This window comes from Curcuma longa, chromosome 20 (assembly GCF_044706935.1).
Source record: "Curcuma longa cultivar G26 ecotype Majalengka, Jawa Barat chromosome 20, ITB_CL_G26_1.1, whole genome shotgun sequence".
NCBI lineage: Eukaryota > Viridiplantae > Streptophyta > Magnoliopsida > Zingiberales > Zingiberaceae > Curcuma > Curcuma longa.
Window position 1 is genome coordinate 8,202,807 of NC_133880.1, and position 21,342 is coordinate 8,224,148.

The 21,342-nt window shown below is 37.8% G+C and overlaps 1 protein-coding gene across 1 annotated transcript; it reads left to right on the forward strand.

The window, feature by feature from the left end:
- The first annotated feature begins 769 nt into the window (after window positions 1-769).
- LOC141812831 (uncharacterized) lies at window positions 770-11,516 on the forward strand. Its single transcript, XM_074700791.1, has 8 exons — window positions 770-921; window positions 4,607-4,771; window positions 5,598-5,792; window positions 6,635-6,713; window positions 6,819-6,949; window positions 8,273-8,354; window positions 10,315-10,382; window positions 10,827-11,516. Exons 1-8 carry the CDS (start codon window positions 865-867, stop codon window positions 11,283-11,285), a joined length of 1,236 nt encoding a protein of 411 aa, XP_074556892.1. The 5' UTR covers window positions 770-864; the 3' UTR covers window positions 11,286-11,516.
- Window positions 11,517-21,342: the final 9,826 nt, after the last annotated feature.

Here is a 21,342-nt window from a genome sequence, read left to right on the forward strand (position 1 = left end):
AATAATTCAGATGTAAATTATAATTATCTTTGTTTTCTCAATTAAACAAGTAAATATTCTAATAAATTGATATTTTTTTCGACATTAATAACATTCAATAGTTCATTAGATTTATTGTTTCAGTAAATCGGTACAAAGAGGCGTATTATGTGTAAATTAAAACCGTTGAGATTTAATTCGATTAATCATTAAAAATTTATCATACGACGGGGTAAAATGAGCCGATCGCCACCAACTTGACGGATTAAAAAATCTTATGTCAGGTTAAGAGTAAGAATTGTTGAAGCCAACCCACGTATATGTCAAATAATTAATAAAAAAATATTATAAATTTTAAATTTAGATTATAATATAAATTGATTAAATTGAAAATTTTAAATTTGAATTGTAATTTAGATGAATAAATCTATTAATTTATTTAATTTTTTATTTTAATTTAAAATTTTAAAATAAATAAATAAATTTTTTAAAAATCCGTCGCTATTGTGTAAACCAACTTAATTCCACCGTGAATCAATCCATAAGGGTCTTAAAAGATTTTGACTAAAGACCAATCTATTTAAATTTATTTTAAAATAAATAATAAAATTTTAATACAATCAATCTAAATTACTTAACGGGGTGTATCAATTCAACGGGCTCTCACTTAAATGGACCGCTATAGTAGTAAAGGGCGTATCATGTATAAATTGAAATAATGCCTATTTAATGTTTAAAAAAAAAAACACTCTTTTTTAATTTTACCCTTATCTATATATTCCTCTGATGGCGGCGACCTGACCGACGGGCACACCTTGATCGACCTCCGCCGTTCCTCTCTAGGGGTTATTGGCTTCTACCGGTCGATTCTTCGAGAAACGAAAAATGGAGGAAGCTCTTCTTTCTGATTCCGTGAAGAAGCGACTACGCATGCAAAACGAGGTCTTTCTTGGCCCTCATCTCTATTTTACGCTTTTTTATGTAATTGATCTCGTTAATTGTGTGACACTTGGTTGAATCGATCTCTTTAACATATTAGATTTTTATTCTTTTGGTTTAGTTTGTCCTTTTATGGTTTTGGCAACCGAGGCAGCACCTGCTTGCCATTTCCAATCTGCGCTCTCCCTAGTTTGAGTGAGGAAAACTAGAAAGGCACATAGTTAGTGATAGATCTAACGAGGTTCATCATCGGCATGGTGGTTCAATGGTCTCGTCTCTCTGCTTGTTTAGTGCAAATGTGATGATTATTCAAAGGCTTAAACTCATATCAGAGGGCCGATTGGAGAGAATTATGACTTAAGAACCCTTCTCAAATCCACACCAACTAGGAATTGACGGTTGAAACCTGAAATTACTTCATTATGCCCTTTGGGAAACACTCATGAGGCTGATGAATCAAGTTTTAAGACCTATTATAGGAGCTTTTTTGGTGGTCTACTTTGATGACAGTCGACACACTTTCCACTTAAGTCATTTATGACATTATTAAAACCCTTCAAGTTAAAAGTGGTGTGTCAATCTCAATATATCTCTTTTTTGCAATCCTAAGTACTCTTCTTTAGGTTCATTATTTTTGCTCAAGTTGATATTCTCATAGATCCTAACAAAATTAGTGTTATTGAAGAATGTCCTAAACTGAACTCCATTCATCAAAGGGTTTCACTGTGTTTTTGATAGCTTCACTGTGTTCATTAAGAGCATTGGTATCATGATGGCTCTTAAGTACAAATTGTCTCTTAAAAGGAGAATCCTGATAAGTTTCCTTTGTGATCAAGGAAAGTTTTGACTAAGGCTTCGTTGGTATATGTCCTGGTCTTTCTAAATCTTTTGAAATTGCTTTTGTAGATAAATTCTTTTGACTAGAAGCAAGGTATTGTAAAGATTCTTCCTCATTTTGACACATATCAAACACCCAAGACCACCTAGCAAAATGCCAACCTATTGTACATGGACCCTAAAAAGATCTTAAGATTATTTTGTTTTAAGATTTTTCCAACACTACCTAAATTACAATTCCACTATGGTGGTTATAAATAGATTTCAAATTTAGCATAACTTCTTCTATGTAGCAAAACAAAGATGCATCACACACAGGAAATATTATTTTAAAGAAGATCTATAAGCTTCACGGTTACCTACATGGAAAATCTTATGCAATATGCATGCAACTTCAACATCATCAAGTTTGAAATCTTTTGAGAGGTCCAAGACTTCTTAAGGAAAGTTGGTTTAAGTTGGGAAACAAAGTCGGTTGATAAAATATTTTAGTACTTTGGTTGGGTAAACAAGAATATGAAACTATGGAATCTTGATTTTGTAACTTCGTTAAAGCAAATTATGAAGGGATCAGCATTTTTTTAAGTGAGATGAGTTCATGGTTTATCAGCGAGTCAAAAGAAGAAAAAAAATCTCAGCATAAATACGTATAATGATTATCCATGAAAAAATGCAGGTTGCATAGTAAGATTGGTGCTTCCTTGTATCATGTTGGTAGGAGTCATCATTGATGTGACATTGTTCTGAATTGCGACTGAGATAGTTTCTAAGTTAATATTGAAAACCATGTGCTACAATTGACTTCTTCAAGGACTTCTATCAAGGTTTTATACTTATGTCTGTTGAGACCTCATCTTTGTTTTTCGCCTATGCATTCAACATAATTGAGCTTTTGCTGGTGTGGTGAATGAAGTATAAATTAAATTATTCTGATAAAAATTAACCTATTTAAGAGTCTGATTTTTCTTCTTTCTTTTTTTACTTTTACTGTTTCAGCTTTCAAATACACATAATGGTGTAATCTATTTTTATCTAATCTCAATCAGACTGGATTATTAAAAAACCTATAGAAGTGGCTCTGCCCTATTGTTTGAATGCATCCAATCAATAATACAAGTTTCTGTTATTCTAGTACTCTATCTCTATCCATTTCTCCATTCTTATCCCATCAACTAAGGCACATGACTTGTACTGCATCACATATGATACTTTGATTTCACCAATTTTTAAATATTTATTTTTCTCTCAATCATCAATAATAAGTGGATCCAAGGATTACCGGCACCACGGTTCCGGCCTGAAAACGCCGCCGGAGGCGTCGCCCGTGCGCGGCGACGACTCCGGAGGCGTCGCCCGTGCGCGGCGACGCCTCCGGAGGCGTCGCGCGGTCTCGGCGACGCCTCCGGAGGCGTCGCGCGGGCCCGGAGACGCCACCGGAGGCGCCGTCGGGGCCTGGCGACGCCACCGGAGGCGCCGCCAGGGCCTGGCAATGCCACCGGAGGAGGCACGCAGGGCCGGGAGTCGCCTCCGCGAGCGGGCAGCGCGATCGCGCGATCGATTTTGATTTTTTTTATTTTTTAACTTAGGGTTTAATTAAGGTTTAATAATCAACTCCTAGCTATAGTTTGAGATAATTTAAATAAGCTTTAATAAAATCTATAAAATTAATTTATTGTTTTTAAAAAATATTTTATTTTTTTTAAATATTTAGATTAAATTTTTTATTTTAGTTAATATATTATATATTTTAAAAATACCGAAACTATATCGGCACGGTACGATACGGTACCGAAACTGTATCGTTTCGGTCCGGGATCGAAACTCCGGCACGGTTCGATATTTTAAACCTTGAGTGGATCATGATGTTGGATGCACTGATTACTTCTGAATCTTACTCTGTGCTTCATACAGGTCGAAGACTTATTACATTTTTATGTGTGCCTAATGCTCGTGTTATTTTAATTATTAACCAGAAATGCATGATTCACAAGAATTTTCTAAAGGTTTTGTTTGATTTTGGTTTGTCACTGGCTGCTACTTTGTTGTACGTACTTATGGTGGGTACAATGAAAGGAAAGTCAGATCAACTTAATATGCTCAAACTCGTTTGACTTACCTATCTTTAATATACTAAAAGTAATACAGCAGTCAGGTCCTTTTGAGAGTTTGTTTCCCTTGGTACTGCATTGGAAAGCTAGGTACAATGAAAGGAACATTGGATCAACTTAATATGCTCAAACTTGTTTAACTTACCTATCTTTAGATAACAATAAAAGGTTCTTTTGAGTGTTTGTTTCTCCTGGTGTTGCATCAGAAAGCCACTTTGATTTTGTCCTAATATATGCCTCAGTACAGAAATAAATCTTAAACTCAGATAATTGTCCTTGGTTCGGACTGCTTGGGTGCAACTGTAGTGTTCTGGAACATGGGAGAATGCTAGATTTACAACTTGAGAGGGAAAGTAAAGCATGTCCTAATAGAAAATGCAATGTTTGGTTTAGAGGAGTGTTAATTTTATTAATGCTTGGTGAAACTCGAAAGCTGTTAACAAAGTCCACCTTGCTTCTTTGTTGGATATAATAGAAGAGTTTATATTGGTGTAAAGTAGAGTGGAATTTGATATATCTGAATGATAGTGTATTAAATATTGGATCTTTTGTTGAAGCAAAAAAGAGCCTTTTCTTCCTGTGCTGCTTTCTAGTATCTTGAATGCAACAACTAACTCATTTTGGTGCTAGACAGTGGGTATTTCAGCTTTAAATCGATCGATCTATTTTATTTTTGTGCTGTTGTGCTTTCAATCATATTTGTTCAAGTACGTATTCATAATCATCCTGAGTTGTGTTTGTAGGTCCTAAAATTGGTGGCAGATTTTTCAGAAAAGCTCAATCAGAGAGCAAAAGATATTACTATTGATATCAACTTGCTGCTGGATCAGGCAGGAGCTGTGGAACTAGATCTGAAGAACACAACCAACAACCTTTGGAATCTATCACGTAATCTACTTATTGATCATGCAAGTACAGTTGACAATGGATACAATACTTGAGTTGGTCAATGTTTGTTATTTTCTCTGAGATTTCAACTGGATATGATTTAGTTTAGGTTAGCCTATGGCCAAATAGGATAGCCATGAGAGTCCAGTATTTCTCAATTCTCATCAGGATTAGCTTATACTTGCTAGGACATTCATATCTGATTTGGATTAAATTATGTTATTATCATAGCTAATTGGGTTGCAAAGATCCGTATTATTTTCAAACAGATTGCTGACATCAGCAATGAAGAAATTTTGACAATACCATTATACATAGACACTCATAGTAGTGAATAAAAGTTGACATTACTATTGCCTCAAGTTGTCCAATAATGTAGAATATCAGAAGTGCTAGATATACTTCTGTGATTGCTTGGTGTGGTTCTTAACTATTGAAAATCTTGACTTGTCATTCAACGCCCATTTTTAAACTTCATTCTTAGAACAAAAAAAACATAGGTTGACATAGCTGTTGTTTCTTGAATGAGATAACAAAAGAAACTCTACTGAACTAGTAAGCATTGTTCTACTTGCACTATTATTTACCTGTGTGACAACGTCTATCAATAGAGCGACTAGGTTATTGTTTGAGCTCTTTTAATTATGTTGGGCCATTGTGTCAAGACATAAAGTGTTTCATGTTATTATGTAATTTCTAGTTATGCTCATTTACAATAATTTTCCAATTCTAAAATTTATTTTGGAATATGGATTTATTTAAGGGGGTTTTCCTTGGTATTTTTGGATTATTAATTTGTGGATTTTATCCTCTGAGGTTGATAGTCCACATGTTTTCTCATTACAGAAGATAGATGATCAAGATGGTATTTCTCATACCACAAAGGATCATGCTGAAGGTGCAGCTCAAGGCATTCCTGCTCAGGATTATGAAAAGGATATACTACCAAGATATAAGACAGCTTTATCTATGGGTTTGACTTCCTGCAAAAAGTTCTTGAATAGTAAGGACAGAGGTCATAAGACCAACTCTGTTTTTAGGGTAAGTTCTGTTTTTGTTATGAATTACTGTATTCATATTTGCTTGGAAGGAACTTTTCTTATGTATCAAAATTTGTGCTAAATGTTCTTATCTAGCTAAATGTGGGTGATCTTTCCTTTCACATGATTCAGACACTCTCTTAATCCCTTTTCACTGATATCCATTGTATCTTTTCCATATATCTTCCATTGCTTTTCATTATTTTCTTGGCTATGTCCATTTAATTACATCAGTTCCTTGTGTCTAGAGGATCTATCAGTTCTCATGTTGACTATAAGATGGTGGTTTGACTATGTGCAGAGTTTGTACTATTGTGGTCATCTAGTTCTGGGTACCAATACCACATCATTCATATATAATACTTGCTGATTTGACTAGGGTGGTACTCTTTTTGGTTTCACATATTTGATTTTAAGACAAGCACCATATTGCTTTATTTCTTTTCTTACAAGTGGCATCCATATTCTGATCTGGTTACTTTAATTTTTAGAGTGAAAGATAAGTTTGCTGTTGTACAATAGCAGAAATATAATAGAAGGATACTTCAGTGTATAGTTGTTTGCTAACAGACATAAAAGTAACAACATTTAGTTCTGGTGTGCCTTAAGCTCGGAATGTCAAATATAAAATGCTGGTTATATCTGTGTCTTTGTTCATAATATATTTACATTTTCAAATTTAACTCTGCACTATTTGTTTTTCCAAATCATAGTGAAGATTGACTGTCTAAGTTGGAAGTTGTAGAGCTTTCTTGTTGTTTCCTATTATCTTTTTCATAGAACTATCAAGAATTGTCACAATTGATACGTAATTGTTCACTACTTTTGATCTGGGAAATTAAGAGTGGCTCGTCATGGGGTCCACTTCCACATGTTATTGGATCTGAAGAATATATCCATGACAACAGCTGCGGTATAACAGGTGCTTATAGTAGTAATTTGATAAATTAATTAATGATTTGTAATTTGCTCTTTATTTATTTAATGATCTGCATTGATGTTTGGTGTGTTTCTTCCCTGTATCAAGAAAACTCGTCCTCCAGAAATTCGAACCTTGATTTTAGCTTGATAATGGAATCACAGCAGGCTTCTTCAGTTGATTCCCCTGATTTGTTTGATCATGATATGTTTGTTGTTCAAAGCGGTTCATCAGAAAAGGTATCTGTTAACTAATTTTACCACCCACCTACATAATTGACTTCTTTCTTTTAATTCTTTTTCTTTTAGTTTCTTGGATGATACAAGTGAGCTTGTTCTCATTGAAGGTTGAGTATGCTTAATTCTCGTTGTATCACAAGTATTTTCTGCAAGTTTGGTTGCACATTTCTGATATTAGAAATCTACTTAGAGTTGGTTGTACTTGTGAGAATTTAATGCCACCTTTTGGATTCAAAGAACATCTCTACTTCCAGAGTTTTGCAGCTGTAAAGATAATTGTAAAATAGTTAGCAGTGACTTTGTAAATGCACAATTGAGATGGATGTACATGTATAATATCAATAAGACGATACATTTATTATATATGTAATATATATGGGAATATTAAGTTTAATTAAAACCTAATAATTTTACTTAACATGAGAATCTGATTGTGGTCCTTTTCTTCATCCAGTGCTCTTCTTCAGTTTCATCTTCCGGGGATTGCTTACAGATCTCTTCTCTCTCAAGTCTTGATTCTCACTGAGTATGTGCCCATGACAATACCAAGATTCCAGATCTGAGCCATCCAGGCTCTGCCCATGATACAATCTGAATCTTTTCTTTTTTTGCTGTCCATATTTCATTTATGATGTTAGTTTCTCACTTCTGGTTCCCTTTCTTGAACCTGGGACCTTGTGACTGAAAGTTAAGATTTTCCTATTGTCGATTTTCTTGGTTTCATCAACAACAGCCTCTATTACCTTCTCTCTTTATTCAAAATTCCAATGCAATAAGATCAGTCTTACTCTATTATGTGGTTAATGTGCAACTTAGTTTCTTGACACTATGTATGCACATTCATATTTTGCCAATTTTCCTAAATACAAACATCTTTATGAGACAAATGAAATGTTCATGTGATCGCTGATTCCAATCTTGAGATATAGGATGTTTTGTTCTGTCAAAACAGACCAATTTCATCCCAGCCTAAGACATCTTATCTGAATAACTTGAGCGACTTTAGCAAGTGAAGGGAGTTAGTTGACTGGGATCTGTGAATTGTTTGCTTCAACCATTTGTTGCTGTCCGTCTAATACTAAAAAGAAACTGAACAAACACGGATTTCTCCTCTGTACCTTTTATTATATTATGTTATGTAAAGACAAGTAATCTAATATTTTGGATCATTATTGTTGTCATTTCTTAATTTACTGTCCTGCTTTCAATGTCTTGTCCACTACTATTGGCCTGTTTTGAGTTGTGCTATTACTTATGTTATCTAAAGCTAAAGGACTCTTATTATGCTTTGCAATTGTTTTTTCATCTTTTGGCATTTGGCAGGATTCGGCAGATCCTTTAGCATCTGCTGCAGCAGACTTTAAAGCCATGCTTGAAGCAGCTTTGCTTAACCCTTATAAATTCTGTATGTCCCTTTACTGGTTTGCAATTGTAATTCTATCTATTTAAAGCTTCTGAAATAGTAAGTTGTTAGCTTGCCACTACAAAATGCTTGATTTTTTGTATAAATTGTTTTTTGGCTTCTCTTATCTAGTCAATGTGTCAGTCTGTCACATTGAGTTATCTAGTCAATGAGAGAGTGAGTCTAGCATCATAATAAGTCCATAATTTCTTTGAGAACAAGTTGCCCATGGTCCATATTGTGGCTCTCATTTTAGGGTTAAGTTTGCTAAATAAGCCTCCTTAACCTTGGCAAGAGCCTTGTGTGGTAGATTCGCTCTTTTCTAATCTTAAATCTAACTTTCTAGGAAGAAAGGCATTGCATATCAATGTAACCAGCATAAGAAATTTGGGTGAACCAACGATGCCTGATGTATATCAGGGTATTGTTTTATAGTTGGATTTATCTAGTCTAATGCCCCAACACAACTCACCTTTGTCACAAATCAGGTCTGGTTAACTATCACATGTGAGAAGTCTTTTGTTCTATTTTTAGTTTTGTTCTTGTGTTATTTGCTGTGAACTCTATTTGTTTGGAGAATTTGAAGAAATTGATTTGTCAATTTTTTTTTATAAAAAAAATCTTGTTAAGCCAATGAAAAATCTTTTTTCCTTAAAATACATTAAGGCATACTGATCCAAATAGTTAAAGAATGCCAAAAATCTTTGATGTTTTCTTGATCAATTTTTAAAATTTGAATAGAAAATTTATCTTGCTTAAAGATAGTCCATTACAATTGATGCTCATGTTTTGTCTTATGGATTAATCTTTCAAATTCATAACTGTACCTTTCTTTGGTTTTGAAATTGTGAATTTTGATACTTCCTTACATATGCGATAGAGTTGCAAACCTCACTGCCCAGGCTACTAGAGGAGTCGATGCAGACTTAAATGGAGATAGAAATATCTTATTGTATTGGTCCTGATAAAATGAGTAAAGAAAAAATAGTTAGAAGATTTTGATACAAGATAAAATTATTTGCTGGACAAAAGTCGTAATTGATGTTCAAATTGAATAATTGGATTAACTTTCCAATTTTATGGTTCTGTGTGAATCAAAATTACTATAAATCAATGCATGGCTGTGCGAGACAAAAGAAAACCAAAACCGGAACACATTGCATTTCATTTTATTTCTTGGATTCTATTGGCTACACTTATTTGGTTCTTTTAGTGATTTGTATGGTGATTGTGAAATTGAATAACACCCCAATGGTTGGGGTGTCAATGACTTGGACATTATAATCTGTATTCCCTACCATTAGCCTTGTTTACAAAGTTCAGGGGGGATCAGATGAATCATGTTGCACGATATAGTGGCACATCTCATGACTTTGACACGGCTTGCTGTCTAATTTAAGAAAAGAAGTATTATGCAAACTAGTCAGGGTTGAGATCCTACTAGGAACTGAAGGAGGTTCATAGGTTTAGATCATAGTATCTTAGGGTAGGATCATAAGATCCTGCAACTTAATTAAAGTTTTTTAGAAATTATATTTGACATTTATAATTTATCATATGCAATAACTTTTGACATTATAGTATCACATTTTTAACACTAATTCCAATATGATGAAGCATAAACAAATGTCCTATCTTTACATAGCAAATAACTTCTATAAGATGAATGAATGATAAGCATATGATGGACCATGATGGTAGCAATTTAAAATGATTCTTTTAACAAGGAGTCATAAGGTATCTATATTGTATCTAGTCAAAGTTGTTGGGGGTTGAGATTCTACAAAAGAACAACGGTAAACAAAATTGTAGGCTCGTAAGATTCTAACCCAATTTAGATCTTACTTGGGATTCAGATTATTTAGGTCCATTTGGTTCAAGAGATTGTAAGATCCTAAGGGACGGATCACAATCTTGACTACCATGGTATTATTTATATCATTTTTCATATTACTTAATGCAGATGACGAGGAGTCTTCATCCGTAGACATCAGCAGTACAATGGACAGTGCCCAAATGCATAACAATACGGTTAGTCCTTTTTCTTCTCTACTGTGAAAACTCTAGCGACTTAAACAGCACCATAATAGTTGGATGTTGGTATACAGGATAGCAGAATATCTACAAACAGATTTCAGAGTACTAATGAAAACAATGGAACAAAAAAAAGTGACGAAAAGGATTTTTTATGGTTTTGCTACAGATGAAAAATGAAGTGCTATAAATTATGTTTATTAGTATTGCTAGGCATAGTTGATAAATATAAAATTACTAAATATTGAAAATTTGTAAGTAGCCTAATAAGTTATTGGAGAGATAAATCTATAGATCTGAACCCAAATATTTGAGACAAATATGATTTGATGACGTAGATGATTGTGAAATCAATACATGTAAAATGTACTGAGTTTTTTACTTGGCTACATGTTGCGTGTTCATCTGTTGATGCTTCTCTTTGTTCTTTTGGTTTTGCAGGTAGGCTCACAAGGAGATCAAGAAGCTGTTACACATGGTATTCTTGATGATCTGAGTAGTGCTTTAGAGGCAGATAAGCCCACGTTGGATCGAGATTTACTCCCTCACACACATTCACACGAATTCTATTCCTCGCTGGTTGGTGGTAGTTTATTCGATGTCGAGGATGAGCCCTCTGGTGATGGCACAGATATTTCAGCTAATATTGCAGAATCAAATTCCTTGCATTCTGCAATGCTTGAAACTGATGGGCTTGCTGAAGCTACCCATTATTTGAACATCACTGAAGCTTATTCTGATCAAAATCTGATTGCTTCTGCTGGTGATTCACACAATGATGAACAAGGAAGTGAGGCAAGGAATTCCGTAGAAGAAGCTAAATTTGAGATGGGTAACAGTAAAGAAATGCCAACTACATGCCCTCCAGAATATTCAGCTACAATGAACACTGTTGATTAATTATGCAGCAAGAATTTGAGTTGGTGATGAAGTTTTTATCCACAAACAGTTTACAATAGAGTATATCTTAGTAGCTTAGAAAAGCTATAGGCCTCAATTTTAAGGTGCTTCATGTACTATCAATATGATTCTCTCTAAGCCAATCGTACATGTTTCAAATTTTTCTAGAAGATGAAGTAATTTGTAGTTTATTCATATCATAAAACCAATGGAAAAAAATCCTTCACTGTGGCCATTGAAGGAATGATGTGTGACAAATGCAGCTTACTCGGTTAATAGATCAACCAGCCTACGAGTAGAAAGCAATTTATCTGAGAAAGCTTTTGGAAAAGCTTTTGTTTGATAGAGTGAGAGAGAATGGGATGAAAGATGAGTTGAACAATCTTGTGTGGTTGTTTCGGTGATTTAGGCTTGCCAAACTTGCTTTATTTGGTCATTAGCTAGGTTGGTTTAGCTATCCAAGCTTGGTACCAAATGTGTTCAGGTTGTTTTCTTTATGGATTTTGGCATGCTCAGGTGACTTTTTTTCTCAAAGCTCCTCGTGCTACCTCTCTCTTCATCTCTGCTTCAAAATTCAATGAAATAGAAGATCTACAAACAAAGAGACTAGTTTAGACAGCTAATAAAGGCCAACAGAAGCTAGAAATAGAGGAAGAATTGGCTATCAGCAGCAATGGAAAGGTTTTCCTTTTCCATGACTCAAAGCCTCACAATTTACTGGCCACCTCTAAGATTAACAGCTAAGCAAATGATTTATTTCAATCAGAAAATTTAGATGGCATGGCACATATCTCCTCATTGTACCCTTGCTGATAGATAGTAACTAGCTCATACATAGATGGAATTTGTTATTTCATATTGCACCAAATATAAAATAAACACAAGTCTGCTTACTGTTCCAATCTTCATCAGCACCCTCTCCCTTAATCCAAGCTGCAGTAACTGCCAGAATATTCCAAAGTAGGCATGCAGTGAATCCTGCAAGATAAGAATATTGATGAATTCCAGATTTTTGCAAGACACTTGCAACAATTAATAGATAAGTATTCTACAGAGTTGTACAAGATCATCTCATCAAAATGATTTCAGTTCTTTCAAGGAGCAATTACTAAATACCTACATACTAGACGTTAATTAAAATTTACCTATCATTAAATTTCACGTTTACAACAATAGTAACAATTGAACCAAACTGAATCGAACTGAATTAATCAAAATCGAACCGAATCAAATTTTTTTGAACAAATTGAATTTTTAAATAATTGAACCGATCGAATTTTCAAATAAAAATCAAATAAATGAACCGATAAAATATTAATTAATTCAATTTTCGATCGAATTAACCAAAATAATAAAATTTTTTAAATATTATAAAAATTTTACTAATTAATTAAGGATTTATAAGTTTACTTAGAAATTTATTTTTTTTATTTTAATTAATTCAGTTTAATCAAATAAAAAATTTTAAAATCAAAATCAAACTAAATTAATCAATTTTTTTTAAAAAATAATCAAATTTCTGAAATAATCAAATCAAAATTTTAAATTCGATCAGTTCGATCGATTTATTTGATTTAATCAAATTTTTGACCACCCCAAGACCAACATCCTAACGTACACTATTGTCTTTTCTGCAACTTTTTCATCATCTTATCATAGTCAGCTTCAAGCTTTATCAGTAGAGCAAATACATTTTGGCACATCAGGCTTCTCAAGATCTTTTAACGAAGCATGAGGGTTGATCTGCCATAGCTCTTCAAGTTTGTTAATTTGTTGAGCATTTATTTGCCGTGCTCTCAGTTCTTGTTCTGAAGGTACATTAACAAGCCATGGTAGGAAACATCGATCATCAATGAGTGGACATTATTGACTAAGATCACAATTCATGTCCTTAATGCATTGACATTCAAATAAGGTTCTCTGCATAGGAGAACGGTGATACTTTCTTTTGTAGCAGAAATAAATCCAAGAAGAAAAATATTTTGACAATCACAATTATAACAATCAAGAATTGTCTCTCGTAGTGGGTTGTGCCTTTGTGTAGACAAACTTCTGTGTGCTTTGCTCACACTAGATGATTCATGATATGAGAACCCGATGTGTTCGCAACCTGTAGCATATTATCACCAACATCATCGATAACTTCTATCTTGTCATATATCATCATCATCATCATAAATTAGATCACCGACTATTTCGATCTTGTCGTCTATATCTTCTTTATAATAAAAAATTCTTTCCTGGATCCCCTCTATGAAAGCATCTAACGATTCGATCTCACTGTTGTCTCTGTCACCTTCGTGATCGGGCGATCGAGAGAGTAGGATTGATCATACTATATGTTGTCGAGGTCAGTATTCTCATGATTGTCTCCATCATCGTGGGAGGAAGGGGGACGTAGAAGTGCTACGGAGTTAGTGCTATCTCTCCTCGGTTGGAAATTAAAGATTTTTCAAAAGGGGAATAAAGGAACTTACGACCTTTACGATTTGCTGTTGCTAGACACTGAGATAACTTTGTGACTTGTCTTTGTAGATCTTGAAGTATCTCATCTCGAATGTTACGATCATGGTGTGAGGCTTCCTCAGCCAGAACCTGCTTGTCATGACCCAACGACGATCGATCGGATCTGAGAGCTCTGATACTGTTCCTATTGAGATCCGCTTCTGGACACATCACCACCCACCAGTCTTCAACACCAAAGGAGGGGACCTGAGAACACAGAAAAAATGTGAGAAGGAAGGCCAGGGGGTGCCCTGGCGCGACTACTCCGACGCCTAAGTCAGCGAGCAGAAGAAGAACAGTAGAGTAACTGAATGAGAGAAGTGAGGCGAATTTCGCATACCTGCGCGGAGTGCGGAGTGGTCATATATATATACTGGAGGAATAATGGTCCTGTCCCATCTTAATTAATGAATATGTCTCGTCAGCCGACTGGCGGTGTCAGAGGGAGTGGGATTGTCAGGATAAACATCCCATCTTAATGAGGAGAATGTCCCATCATTATTAAGAATGTGTCAAAGGGAGTGGGATTGTCAGAATAAACGTCCCATCTTAATGAGGAGAATGCCCCATTATTATTAAGAATGTGTCAGAGTATAATCTTTGACGTAGACGTCGCAGTGAAGGCGTGCGGCAGGGTTTATGTGTGAGGTGACGGTTATCTAATGATGAGGCCAAGAGAGAGAGACAGGACCTCGAGAGGCACAGGGCACGGTGGGGAGATAACTGACTCAGTGGTCGGTTGAGAGCTACCCAACTTAAGGAGCCGATATAGGATGAGCCGACTCAAGGAGTCGGCAGGGTTCAGAGGAATCAATCCATGTGTCAATATCCGATTGGTCTTGGGGGGTCGACATATAATGATCATAACATAAGCCCCCCCCTCCAGTCTAGTCGAAAGAGAGGAGAAATCGACTGACTAGATTGGAGTAGTAGCGGGTCGTGTGCCAGCAAGCGCAGTCGACCAGCGTTTACCTACTGCTTACGTCACTCGGTGGGGGCAGGAGTCAGGTGTGATGGCCCAGGTAGGCGTTATCGGCAAATGATGACAGTGAGATCAGATTGGGCGAACACAAGTTGGGACACGCGGGCGGTCGGCCGATGTGGCGCACGCACAGGGAGGCGACACAAGCATTCGGCAACGCTGGATGCGTGGAGACGGGGAAGACTTGCGGGTAGTCGATAACGAACCCGACGGCTCGAGCACCCGGAGGAGTGCGTGGGTAGTCGATGATTCGGGCCAAGCGGTTCGGGACGGGCGTGAGTGGTCAGCGATTGGGTGTGGGAGGTCGGCCATGGCATGTTGGACACCGATCAGCCGTCTAAAGCGATAGGCAGTGGAAGAAACAGCTTGTGTTGGGCGGTCCGTTGAGCACTCGGCCACCAGGGGTGCTCGGTGTTGGCAACCGAGGGTGGTCGAGCTTTGCCGGCATGCGCCAGGCGCGAGTGAAGCAGCTGCCGATTGCAGCTGAGTCGACAGCAGTCGGAGTTGGGCAGAAGCACGACGGACTCAGACTCGGCAGGAAGCACTCGGCAAGGTTTTGGCTGAGTCGACGTCGGGGAGATCTTCCTTGCGGCGTGGCGCCGTGGCCAAGACGGTTCAGCAAATGGCAGACTCGGCCAAAGGCGGTGATAGACTCGGGCACGCGGTTGAGCAGTCGGCAAGGACAATCGGCAAGTTCGGGAGGTTGGTAGCGACGCGAAAGACAGCAGCAGGGCCAGTGTCTCCCACAGCGACTGCAGACTCGGCAGCTGCTCGACAGCAAGGTGCGACGGGTGTGCCGAGTCGAGAGTGGAGCATGATGGTGAGCTTCGTGGAGTAGCGCACCATACCTTAGGTGGCTGACATTTAATCCAAATATAAAACTTGGAGTGGTGTAGGGGGGGAGGACTCGAGGAGATTTGATTGAACTGCAGCATAGACCCAACAGGGCATGCGTGAGATGCTTCCAAGTGGCATCATTCTCTCCAATCGAGCAAGGGTTTCAACAAGAGCTTTCCTGTGAGCTGCTCCCCTTCATCATTACTGATCCAGTTACCAAAGACAAGAGAAGAGATCGAAAGGGAAACGAGGACGATGAGAAAATAAAAGACCGGGAAACAGCGGGGCAGCGCCGCCATCAATGGTGAGGCTGGGACATTGTCGATGGAAGTGTGTCCGGAAAGGCACGAGCAAGCCGTGTGAAGAAGTTGCCAGTGAAGGATTCGGGCACGAATGCCACGGGCAGTTGTCGAGGTCTCGGGAGAGCAATTGCGTGGCCGAGCATGGCGGTAGGTAGCGATAAGAGCGGCGCATGCACATCGCGTGGCGGACTCGGGAAGCCGGCGTGTCACGCTCGAAGGAGTCGGCAGTAGCTCGAGAATTCGGCAGTAGTAAGGGGAGTCGACACTTACGGCTTGGCGCTAACAGTGGAGCACTCGAGTGAGTCAGGGGAGTATTCGACGTTGAAACCAGGAAGGAAAGCAGTGAATCGGTGCTGGCGAGTGACTCGGTGCTTGTGTTGCATGATGGCACGTTGCTTGCCTTGAAGGGTTGCATGAAGGCTGCTTGCCGTGTACTGCATGCAAAACATATAAGTCCATGACCTCGTGGCGGCCTCACCATACTTTATGTTTGCGTGTCGGGCTCAAGCAGCACGGGAGCGAGGCGAGCTTGGTCGCTGCCCCACATGGCAACCGAGCTTAGGGAACTCGGTTGCGCATTTTCCGCGGGCCGGGGTTGGCTGGTATGCAAGCACGTTGGCACGGCTGTTGGAAAGTAAACTTAATTTTGGATAGAAATGATATGGCAGCGATATTATGGAAAGAAATGATATGGCAGCGATATTCATATCAGCGATATTATGGATAGAAATAATGTGGCAGCGGTATTATGGATAGAAATGATCTTGTAGCGATATGGATGAGGTGGAAAGAAAGGGTCTAGATTCAATGTATTTGAGGATAGTGCTTATCTAATAAGCCTATAAATATGTAATGTTTGTAAGAGATTAATAATAACGAGAAATTGAGTAGTTTCATCCATATTTTAATTTGTCTTCTTCCACAAAGTTTTTCTTTTCCCTTCTCTATTTTCCCAACAAAGTGGTATCAGAGCCATGTCGATGCTTCCTATCCCTCGTCTTGCTGACTTGAAGTATGGTAATTGGAGTATCCAAATGAGTGCTTTACTTGAGAGCGAAGGCTTGTGGGATATTGTTGAAGGAGGCTATAAAGCGCCTCAAGAAGGAGTCAACCAAACGGAGGCACAGAAGGCGGCAATGGCGGAACAAAAAAGAAAAGATAAGAAAGCTCTTTTCCTTATCTATAAAGCTCTTGATGAAGCTACTTTTGAGAAAGTAGCCGAAGCTCCAACTTCCAAAAAGGCATGGGAGATCCTACAAGTAGCATACAAAGGTGATGAAAGAGCAAAAAGTATTCGCCTTCAAATCTTGAGAGGGGAATTTGAATCGTTGGAGATGAAAGAGTCCGAAAGTGTATCAGACTACTTTACAAGGGTATTGGTTATTGTCAACCAATTGAGAAGAAATGACGATGACATTGAAGATGGTCGCGTCGTAGAAAAAATTCTACGCTCGTTGGAGCCAAGGTATGACTATGTAGTTGCGGCCATAGAAGAATCAAAAGATGTGAAAGAAATGAAGGTGCAAGAATTATTAAGCTCTCTACAAGCTCATGAAGCAAGAATGCAAAGAAGACGGAGAGAGCCTTTGGAGCAGGCTCTACAAACCAAGCTCACGGTTGTTGACCAGAAAGAAGAGTCAAAGACCGAAGGTTCGCAAGAAAACGGCGGTGGCCATGGTAATTTCCGTGGACGTGGCCGAGGTAGAGGCCGTGGCAGGAGCTTTGGTCGAGGCCGAGGAAGAAGTAATGACAACAATCAAGGTAGAGGCCAAAGGTATGACAAAAGAAATATAAGATGTTATAATTGCAACAAATTTGGACATTATGCATCGGAATGCCGCTCTAACAATGTGCAAGGAAATGCTAATTACGCATCAAAAGAAGGCAATGACAATGATGTGGTTTTGCTAGCAAGAAAGGATGGAGATTCCACAAATAATAATTTGTGGTATTTAGACTCCGGGGCAAGCAATCATATGTGCGGGCGTAAAGATATGTTTTCCGAGTTGGATGAAACGGTGAATGGACAAGTCTCGTTTGGAGACGCTTCCAAAATCCAAGTAAGAGGTGTTGGTAAGATTCTCATCAAACTTAAAGATGGAGCTCACACGTACATCACCAATGTTTATTATGTGCCCGACATGAAAACAAATATTATTAGCCTTGGTCAATTGCTTGAAAAAGGTTTTGATATGCAACTAAAAGATGGTAGCCTTTATTTGAGAAAGCAAAACAAACTTATTGCTCATGTTCCTATGACTAAAAATAGGATGTTTTCTCTTGATATTAATCATGTTACTGCAAAGTGTTTAAGTGCATGCATAAGGAATAATACATGGCTATGGCATATGAGGTACGGGCATGTGAACTTCAGAGCTCTAAAGCTTCTTTCAAGCAAAGGAATGGTGAATGGTCTTCCTCATATTGATGCTCAAGATGATATTTGTGAAGGGTGTGTTCTTGGCAAACACCCTAGAGCAAGCTTTCCGAATGAATCGCACAACCGAGCAAAGAAGCCTCTTGAACTGATTCATACAGACATATGTGGGCCAATCACTCCGGCCTCTTTTGGAGGTCGTCGATATTTTCTAACCTTTATTGATGATTTCAGCAGAAAAACTTGGGTCTATCTTTTGATGAATAAAGACGAAGCTTTTGAGAAGTTCAAGGAATTCAAAGGATTGGTAGAGAATCAATCCGGCTATACTATCAAGGCGATGCGGTCAGATCGTGGTGGTGAATTCACATCAAAAGAATTTGAAAAATTCTGCAAAAATCATGGCATATGGAGGCCTTTAACCGCACCTTACTCCCCTCAACAAAATGGAGTCGCTGAAAGGAAGAACCGAACTATTCTTGATATGGTTCGGAGTATGCTAAAAATGAAAGAAGTGCCTAAAGAATTTTGGGCCGAAGCGGTAAATTGTGCAGTGTATTTGCTAAATAGATGTCCTACAAGAAATCTAGAAGGAGTTACACCTCAAGAAGCATGGACCGGATACAAGCCTTGTGTATCTCATTTGAAGATTTTCGGGTGTATTGCCTATGCACACATTCCGGATCAAAGAAGAACGAAGCTTGATGACAAAAGCTTACCTTGCATTTTCATTGGCTACGATGCAAGATCGAAGGCTTACAAACTCTATAATCCAGTGAACAAAACGGTTATCATAAGTAGAGACGTTGAATTTCAAGAAGATGGTGCTTGGAATTGGAGCACTAATATGGTGATGATTCAAGAAGAAGAGCATGTGAAGGAGAAAGAACCAACTCCACCACCATCGCCTACCTCTTCATCATCCTCAGATGAAGAAGATTCTCCACCACAAAAGACAAGGAGTCTTCAAGAATTATATGAGGTGACAACTCCACTTAATCTCATTTGCCTTTATGCTAATGAAGAGATTGTATCTTTTGAAGAAGCTATTAAAGACAGCAAATGGAAGAAAGCCATGGATGAAGAGATGAAGGCAATTGAGAAGAATGAAACTTGGCATCTTACTACTTTGCCCGATGGCCACAAACCCATTGGTGTAAAGTGGGTTTATAAAGTGAAGAAAAATGCTCAAGGAGAAATAGAAAAGTATAAAGCGCGACTTGTGGCAAAAGGCTACAAACAAAAAGCCGGCATTGACTACGAAGAAGTGTTTGCTCCCGTTGCCCGAATGGAGACTATAAGGTTGATAATCTCTTTAGCCGCTCAACTAAAGTGGAAAATATTTCAGCTTGATGTCAAATCGGCATTTCTTAATGGCTACTTAGAAGAAGAAGTCTATGTTGAACAACCGGCCGGTTACATCAAGGAGGGGCAAGAAAGAAAGGTGTTGAAGTTGAAGAAAGCTCTCTATGGCTTGAAGCAAGCACCGAGAGCATGGAATTCAAGAATTGATGCATACTTCAAAGAAAATGGCTTTATGCAATGCCCTTATGAGCATGCTCTTTATGTAAGAGCAAATAATGATAACATCTTATTGGTATCATTATACGTGGATGATCTTATTTTGACAGGAAGTTCACCTCAAATGATAAAAGCTTTTAAGGAAGCTATGGCAAAAGAGTTTGATATGACCGATATGGGACTTATGTCCTACTTTCTCGGCTTGGAGGTGAAACAAGGAGTTGATGGCATATTTATGACTCAAGAACAATATGCAAAGGAGGTCCTCAAAAGATTTAGAATGGATGATTGTAATCCAATTAACACACCGGTGGACTGCGGAACAAAGCTATCCAAGAGTGATGAAGGAAGGACGGTTGATCCCACACTTTTCAAAAGCTTGGTGGGAAGTTTACGGTACTTAACTTGTACTCGACCGGATATATTATATGGAGTCGGTCTTGTGAGTAGGTTCATGGAGGAGCCTAAAGAGACTCATTGGAAAGCGGCCAAGCGAATCCTTCGTTATATCCGAGGTACTCTAAATCATGGATTATTTTATTCTCACTCTAACAATTTTCAACTTGTTGGATATTCGGATAGTGATTGGGCTGGAGACTGTGATGACCGGAGAAGCACTTCCGGCTTTGCATTTTTCGTTGGAGATACGGTATTTTCTTGGATGTCAAAAAAACAACCTATTGTTACTCTTTCCACTTGTGAAGCAGAGTATGTTGCGGCATCTTCATGCGTTAGTCATGCGATATGGCTAAGAAGTTTGCTAAAGGAGATAAAATTTGAACAAAATGAAGCAACTCAAATTTGCATTGATAACAAATCGGCAATTGCATTGGGGAAGAATCCAGTATATCATCAGAGGAGTAAGCATATTGATGTTCGCTTTCATTCTATTCGCGAACATGTGAAGAACAAAGATGTGGAGCTAGTCTATGTGAAGACTAAAGATCAAGTCGCTGACATATTTACCAAGCCACTGAAGTTTGAAGATTTCATCAAGATGCGGAATTTACTTGGAATCACAAAATTAAATTTAAGAGGGGATGTTGGAAAGTAAACTTAATTTTGGATAGAAATGATATGGCAGCGATATTATGGAAAGAAATGATATGGCAGCGATATTCATATCAGCGATATTATGGATAGAAATAATGTGGCAGCGGTATTATGGATAGAAATGATCTTGTAGCGATATGGATGAGGTGGAAAGAAAGGGTCTAGATTCAATGTATTTGAGGATAGTGCTTATCTAATAAGCCTATAAATATGTAATGTTTGTAAGAGATTAATAACAACGAGAAATTGAGTAGTTTCATCCATATTTTAATTTGTCTTCTTCCACAAAGTTTTTCTTTTCCCTTCTCTATTTTCCCAACATTGCCAACCTGAAAGTTCAAATTACACATCTACCCTTGTGAAAAATATATATGAATTTTTTTCAAGTTTTTAGTAAGGGTAAATAAATAAATGGACATCCAAAATACAACTCAACCTCATATTCACCAAACACTCCATTTACATTTACATTTTCTCAAC